Genomic DNA, 7,824 nt, shown 5'->3' with positions numbered 1-7,824 from the left:
AATGATCCACAACCTCCATTGTGTGCAACCCCATTTGTTACTCGGTTTCTCATCGCTTTTGACACTCTTTATGAGTGAAATCTTTTCTAAGTGGGAACCTTCAATTGCAACATCTTCGACGGGGCAATTTAAACCTGGGGATGACACTGACGATCCTGACAGAGAATTCTCCAACATTGCCCCAAGAAAACAATTCAGATTTGGAGAATCATCAACTTCCTCAAGGATTCAAGAGTTTGGGTTGAAAGAAGGCTCAACTTCATGCACCATGATTTCAAAAGAATTAGAACCGACCTTCAAACTCAAGGATTCATCAATCCTCACTTTAGTCTCTGTGAGGATTTGAAGTTTTGCACGATCAAAAGATGAAGGAAACTAAGAGCTTTCATCAATTGATACTAATTTGCCCCACCTAGCTGTAATGTTCTTGAAAGTACCCCAATTCCACGCATGAAAGGGGATCCCTTCGCAAACTACCCATACTCGACGACATTCTACCACTAGATTCTCCGACCAAACTTCAACTCTAGAAAACCACCCTGCAAGAGTCTCTGATTGTTCATTCTTAACCCTTCTCAACGTATCAGAATCCTCGAATATCATGAGAACTACATTCCCAGCAGCTCTCATTAACGAGAAACCGTCGAGTCTTTTGTCTTGCATTTGGCTAGCAAGATCACCGATTTTGGTATAGTTCTTGCACCACCCCATTAGGCAGTTATCCAAAACTTGAAGTTTAGCTTCGTCAACAACACCATTTACTGTATAGAGATTATTTCTTGTAACATTTTCTCTCTCGGGCTTTAGGTGGACAACTGGCGAAGACTTTCTTCAAAAAGAATGTCTTGTGTTGTATTTAGAAAAAGAGACTCCAATTTTACTACCATCAATGCGAGCGCCATTCATCTTTGAGATCGCTCTCCGGGCTTCTCCAATTGTAGCAAAGCGAATGAAACCGAAACGTACCCCCTTTGAATTTCTTTTAGTTGGAATGAAGGCGTCAATAACCTGACCGTATGGGCAAAATAACGATCCAAACCGCTTCCAATGGATATTCTCTGGTAAATCATCAATGTATAACGTAAAGCAACCAGTTCTAAACCCATTGTTGATTCTTGGATAATCTTTCTTCCTCCAGTAGTTAAAAAAGTGAGAATCCTGAGGAAGGATTTTCGCCTCAGAAATCTGCGCAATGGCCCCTTCCACACTCCTTGCTTCAACCAACGAATCATTCCTATTCTTGTTTGTCACCAACACCATCCTCTCATATTATTCCGCTACCACTGTACTACTCAGCTTCTTCCTCGCCTCCTCTGATTTATGCACAGTCTTTGTCTGTTGCCCATCTCTCTGATTTTGATGCTCCGCTTCAGTCACCTTCGACAGTATAAAATCCAACCGTTTAGTCTTAATATCTGGTTTTTTCAAAGGATTTACGTTCTCATTTTCGTCTATCTCGGACTGACGACTATTCTTAGTCTGACGAGCTGAGGTTTCAACCCGTTTCTCTATTGCTTCATCGCGATTCTTGAACGTCATTTTGAATGCAGAGGCTTCTGAACTGTTTAATTTTGAACAAAAAAAAAACCATAGATGAAAAGGTTTATGACAACGTGCGTGAAAACCCAGAACAAGCAGCAGCGTTCTGAAAATAGAGCTCTTGAACAGTGACGGAATTTTTGCGCAGTAAAATTCCGGTGAACGACAGTGGGTGTTCATAGTTTAATACTTGGGTTTTTGTCACGAGCTTCCGGCGTGCACAGCTAGAACGAACTTTGAAGACTGTTGATGGAAAAATCGGCGAAGAAAGCCGTTTAGATTTACCCCGATTGAAGGGGAATCAATCAAAATAAACCAGGAAAAAGGAAACTCTATGGATAGACGATGATCCTTAAGAAAAAAGGCGTCAAAAGGAGGTCGATGTGCGGCGGCGGACGGTGGTCGGAGTACGGCGGACGGCAAGCGACGGACGGTGGATGGCAAGCGACGGACGACGATGGAGAAGGTTGTCAAACATCACTCATATTCTTTCTCTCCCTCTCTTCCCTTGGAATTTTGAAATTTAAAATCTCCTAGGTTAGAGAGAAGCTCCAGCTTCTCTCACTTACTTTTTTCACACGTATAAACACTCCTGGATTTGAGGAAGTTCGTTTATGCTTCATGTTCATTTTACATTTTTTTATAGCTGATTGGTGGACAATGTATGGATCTTCGGCTCCTAACTTGAAAAAGTTTGCTATACGGATTCTTAGTCTCACTTGTAGTGCTACAAGTTGTGAGAGAAACTGGAGTGTTTTTCAACAAGTTATTTTTACATGTTTTTTCTTAACAATATTGCCGGAAATTTTATATATATATATGCATAATGTTGCTAACATCAAATTTTGGTTTTTTTCTTGTAGCTTCACACTAAGAAACGAAATAGATTGGCACAATCTAGATTAAATGACATGGTGTTTTTGAAATTCAATCGTGCCTTGGAGCGCCGAGCTAAAAGTAAGGAGACCGATCCCATTCTTTTGCAAGATATTGATGAGAGCAATGAGTGGTTGATGGGAAGAATGAAAAATGATGAAGATGATGATGAGGCGGTGTTTGTTGGTGAGGATTTGACATGGAGTGATGTTGCTAACGCTTCCGGTGCATGAGCCTAGTTATCTAACTAGAGCATCAAAAGTAGTGAATGATGGAGCCGGACCATCGAGAAATGATAAAGGAAAATCTCCTGCTCATAATACTATCTCTAGTAGACCATCTCGTAGATGCTTAGTTGATGAAGATGAGATGGAAGAAGATATTGGAGTGTCTAGTGATGAAGGAGAAGGTGTTGTCCGAGTTGATGACGATGACAATTTAGAGGATTTTTAGTTATAAGGAAGTGAGGGTTTAGAAAATACTTTTGTTCATCTCACTTTATACTACTTTTGGTGTAAACCATCTTTTGAGATTAATATGCTCGTATAGTCGTATGGTTAATGGTATACAAGTATTTAAGTGTTTATAACTTATAAGTAAATTGAGAATTATATTTTGGTGTTTAAGTACTTATAAGTTTTGAATATATGCATTGAAACTTTGATATTTAAGTATTTATAAGATAATTTATAAATATTCTGTATTTTTTTCTGGCGCTTCGTGTGCATAAAGCGAGCGCTTTCTCTTAGCGCTTTGGCGTCTAGGACCCTAGGCGCTTTAGGGCGCTTTACGCTTTTTAAAACCAAGAAAACAGCAACGTACAAGTTCAATCAGAAGTGGGGTGACAATAGAGTCATGATGGTAAGGAAACATAAAATACCAGCCACAACTATAACATGAATCACATTTAAGAAGAGGTAACAGAAGACATTCTAGAAAAAATGATAAGCATCATAGTAAAAGTACCTCGTAAACAAAGGTATTTACAGCCACATTCTCAGGCACAGCATCTCTTCCCCTGCATTGGATCTAGAACAAAAACCAAAAAATTAAAACAATGCTGCAATCAACAAGAGAAGCAGTAAACTATAAGACACCTATGCTCACCTTTACATGCTTAATGCCTTCTCTCTTCAGGTCTGTAGTTTGATAGTAACGAGATGTGTTTGTCAAATCAATCACCAAACCAAGCTGAAAACAAAATATTGAAGACAAGGTAAAAATTATTATTAACTCTTCACAACTCTTATGACTTATCCAACAGAAACTAATGTCCAACTTATTTGTGTGACATGCACGAAAGCATTGTTGCACATCCTTAGAACAAATAGTTTTTGCAAATCATGAATGGTACTACAAACATGTTCACTACCTAGCTTTATATAACCACCTTAGTACCGATATGCATTTTCAATCTATAGTTAATATGAACCAGCAATTTCGAGGATTTCCAGACTCCTTCACAAAAAAATTTAGCATGCCATTTGTTTGATGGAGATGGTGATAGAAATGATCCTCTTTGCATTTCATGGGATAATTAAAAGGGTATTAACATTGTCAAAGCAACATTGCCTGTATACCTTTCTTCCTAAAACTCTTTGCTGATGAATCACTTGTTTAAAAGAGTATCTTTTACCGGGAGGAATACAGTCATTATAAGCCTCACCAAGCGGAACCTTAGAAGGAATAATACAGCCTATTTCCTGACCAGCTGAAGGACAATCAAGCCAACCTGCACACAGAATTGCAAGGATAAAAATAAATCCAATGTCTTAAACAACAACTTACATTTAAAATGTTAATAAATCAATTGAATCATCAACTTAAGCGCAAAAATGAAACAACTAATAATTAAAAACAAATCTGTTTACTCTTGTCATGATACCAATGTCAAAATACACTCTGGAAGGCTGACACAATCATTCATGCCATCAACTTCAAACATTGAATTCACAGAATTCTTACATTGATCATTTATGTTATAGAAACCATTTTGATAATTACTCACATAAAACCATCATTAACTATTAATTGGTATTAAAAATTAATAAAAATACAGAACAAGAACACAAACCTTAAAAACAATACATACGATATTTGGCAATGGAACACGAAGATTATTAAAAATACATTGACAGTAACCCCAAAAATAGTTCGCAACTACTGTTCAATGTCAGGGATCTTACCAGGAGGGAGCCTACTTTTATCATAAGACCTGAAATTCTTAGTTTGATAAAAGTGTTCATTTACAGGAGGCTGAGAGACATGCACTGGACGGTCATCTGATCGGTCTCTTTTAAGTCTCTTTCGTCTTTCTTCACGTTCCTAAGAGTGTGAAATTCCATTATCATGAATAAATGACTGAACATTGATGCAAAAATATGAAGATAAAAGAAACCCTTCTGAAGTGTAAAACAAAAACAACACAATATTATGTGCTTGACCTAGACAGGAAACAGAAAAGGGAAGCATAAGATGGAAAAAGAAAGAGGAACCATACGCGCATGTCGAATAATAATCAAAATTGTGAAAACAAATTCTTCTCAAGAGAAAACAATTTCCGGTATAATGGATATACAAGCCACCGCATTTAACGAAGACAATAAGGAGAGCTACTACACCTGAAACCAACTAAATTAACCCAAACAACTTCAACATCTTGTGCACATGAAACCAAAAATAAATAACTAAAAGGCAGGAAATATTTCCAATGGATGATAGGTACCAAGAGCAACTAAAATTCATTCTTTAGACGGAAGAAAAAGAAAAACAGAAGAAAGCCAGAAGTGACTTTGAGATGTACCCGCCGTGAAATTTCAACTCCAGATTCTATATGTTCTTCTGGTGCAGAGTAATGTTCTATATGTCTTTCATATGTCTCTTCATCATCTTCAGGTACTGGCGAAACATTTAAGTCCATACTAGCAATCATTCAGCATTTACCAAAACACCGTGAACTAAGAACCTATCCGAAAAGGTAAGCAAGATGAAAATAATTTATTAATAATAAATACATCTATTGTTGGGGGGAAATTTCTCTAATCGATTGATGCTAAATCGACAAAAATAAAATGGATAGCTCTCTCCTAGCAAATAAATTGGTCAAAATATGAGCAAATCTACCCAACATCTCCTGCTCTTTTCTCTCCCTCATTTTTCGTGTTTCTTATTTTGAGTTATGCCTTTTAAAACTATAAATTGTCTAGCAAGTGAACGAAGTAAACGAACAATTGGAAAAACCCTAACCAACAAAAAAATACGCAAGCAACATCAACCCTCTCGCCAGCAAAAGCAAAAAGGTTGACGAGAAAGAGAAAATCGAAAAGATTAAAGGAAATTAGGTTAAAACTCACCAGAAACATGAAATCAAAGTAGAAATTGCATCAAAATGAAGATCCAGAACGTCTCCGGAACCGCTAAAATAAACTGCTTTCCTGTCTTTTATTTGTTCCCCGGAAAACAAAATTGAATCACGTGAATCAAATAACCGCAGTAAACTTGTTGTGTGAGTTGCAAGAACCTTACAATTAATGTTAGGGTGGGGTGCCCTCTGGGGTTCTCTGAAAGTTTTCCCTTGGAAACCCTAGAGAGAGGAAGTGGTTTGGGTTTGAAACAGAGTAGTAATACGAAGAAAATAAAATGTCGGGGGAGAAAATTTGAAGCAAACAATTTTAATTAATTCAAGGGAAATTTTAATTTTGTTTAGGTTTTGTAATATTTATGAAAAATATAATATCATATATTTTTATTTTTATTTAATTAAAATATAATTACTAAAAATTAGTTATAGTCAAATATTTAACATTTGTGAACGTAACACACTAAATATATAAAATTAAAAAGTTAAATCATACAATAATTATTAATATTTAAATAAATTTTTATTTTTCGTTAAAATATTAAAAATAACAAATTAATTAAGAATATTTTATAATATATATCTCAAAATGACGTGGACCGATACAGAATCTCACCTAGACAGAAGAAATAACAATTGATTAAAGTTATTTTATAATATATATATATATATACACATATCTCTTAAAACGACGTGAATCTGTACAGAATCTCACCAACACAAAAGAAAGCAGCGGAAACATTTAGAAGCATTGTCCTGCGAGTTGAGAGTCCGGGACTTCTCCTGAACCAACAAGGTTTATGAGCCGCTCCATCCTTCAAAACGGGATCACCCAAACTTGAATCCGACCCAGAGAGATTAGTTACTCCATTATTATCATCTTCATGTCTATGAGAAAACAATCCTTCAGATCCTCCTCCACTGTCACCGAGAAAAACCCATTTCTGGCAAACGTCAAGTGCATCAGAGTAGTTTTCATCGGCGTTGATCCTATTCATCGAAGTTGTTATCTACTAATATCCATTCCCGAACTATGTCTTATGTGTAGAGAAATATTGTTATTGTCCTTATCGATTCCTAAAGATTAATGGCAAAGTTATTGTTTTGGCCTTTTTCTTTTAATTTTAAAGGAGAAGGGAAGTTAAGAGCAGATTAGTAATTTGGATAAAACTAAACTCAAAGCAGAAAAGAAAAGAAAACGAGCTTGTAGAAGATTGAATTTACAGTTTGTATTGAAAATCAAAGTGTAGCTCGAAGGATAATGCTTGTAAATGCTTCGACTGCTTCCTTCTGTGTTAATGGGGTTTGTATTGTAAATTCTTGGACATATATTGTAAAATGATCCCGACCAATTTGTTATTTTCAAACTTTTGTGAAGAAAATGAAAACTTACTCAAATATTAGTGATCATTTGTGTAGTTTACTTTTTTTAATTTTATATATTTAGTGTGTCACGTTAACATACTGTTAAAAATCTAACACAGTTAATCATCATTAATCATATATTAATTAAATAAAAACGAAAGTGATCAACTATTATATTTTTAAATTTAATGAGGAATATATAAAAAACTTAAAAGAAATTGATTAATCATGTAGTTTATCCTTAATTCAGACAACAGATCAGAACATTTTAATTATGTGATTAATTTTAATAGACAAACTGACGAAGTCTTCTTCTCCTCCTCCCCACATAAGCACTCCATATGATTTGGTTTTCACTAGGTATTTAGTTTCTATTTTAACCCCCCGTATATTCAGGAAACAAAATAATTATGATTTTAATTATAATACAATAATTAAAATATATATAAACTATATGATAGTCAATTCGAAAAATGATTTTAATCCCTTATATTATCGGTTCGTTCGATTTTATCTACCGTATAGGCTACTGTAGTAAGTTTCTTATTTTATTCTAGAGGAGTTATTGATGGTTTTGCACCTCCTAATCTAGTATCCTCAATCGGTTCCAAAGCATACTTGCGATAATTGATAAGAATTCCCTCTTTTGACCTTAAAACTTCTAGTCCAAGAAAACACTCCACACC

At 35.4% G+C, this 7,824-nt stretch overlaps 1 protein-coding gene across 1 annotated transcript; it reads right to left on the bottom strand.

Moving 5' to 3' along the window:
* Nucleotides 1-3,366: 3,366 nt before the first annotated feature.
* LOC120208774 (mRNA-capping enzyme-like) lies at nt 3,367-6,047 on the bottom strand. Its single transcript, XM_039207957.1, has 6 exons — nt 5,769-6,047; nt 5,219-5,372; nt 4,602-4,740; nt 3,996-4,147; nt 3,523-3,606; nt 3,367-3,444 (listed from the first exon to the last, which is right to left on the bottom strand). The coding sequence occupies exons 2-6, from the start codon at nt 5,345-5,347 to the stop codon at nt 3,367-3,369; spliced, it is 582 nt and encodes a 193-aa protein (XP_039063888.1). The 5' UTR covers nt 5,348-5,372; nt 5,769-6,047.
* Between the last annotated feature and the right edge of the window lie 1,777 nt (nt 6,048-7,824).

This window comes from Hibiscus syriacus, unplaced genomic scaffold, assembly GCF_006381635.1.
Source record: "Hibiscus syriacus cultivar Baekdansim isolate YM2019G1 unplaced genomic scaffold, ASM638163v2 tig00017547_pilon, whole genome shotgun sequence".
In the NCBI taxonomy this organism is placed as follows: Eukaryota; Viridiplantae; Streptophyta; class Magnoliopsida; order Malvales; family Malvaceae; genus Hibiscus; species Hibiscus syriacus.
The sequence above is the reverse complement of the archived record's forward strand: the minus strand, read 5'-3'. Positions and strand labels throughout refer to the sequence as shown.

Bases quoted from the DNA above. Each gene is read 5' to 3' on its own strand.
- LOC120208774 (XM_039207957.1), bottom strand. From the start codon at position 5,347: ATGATTGCTAGTATGGACTTAAATGTTTCGCCAGTACCTGAAGATGAT. The intron at 4,148-4,601 runs GTAAGATCCCTG...TTCTGTGTGCAG, and splicing joins TAAAAGTAGGCTCCCTCCTG to GTTGGCTTGATTGTCCTTCA. The intron at 3,607-3,995 runs GTATACAGGCAA...TTTTGTTTTCAG, and splicing joins AAAGAGTTTTAGGAAGAAAG to CTTGGTTTGGTGATTGATTT.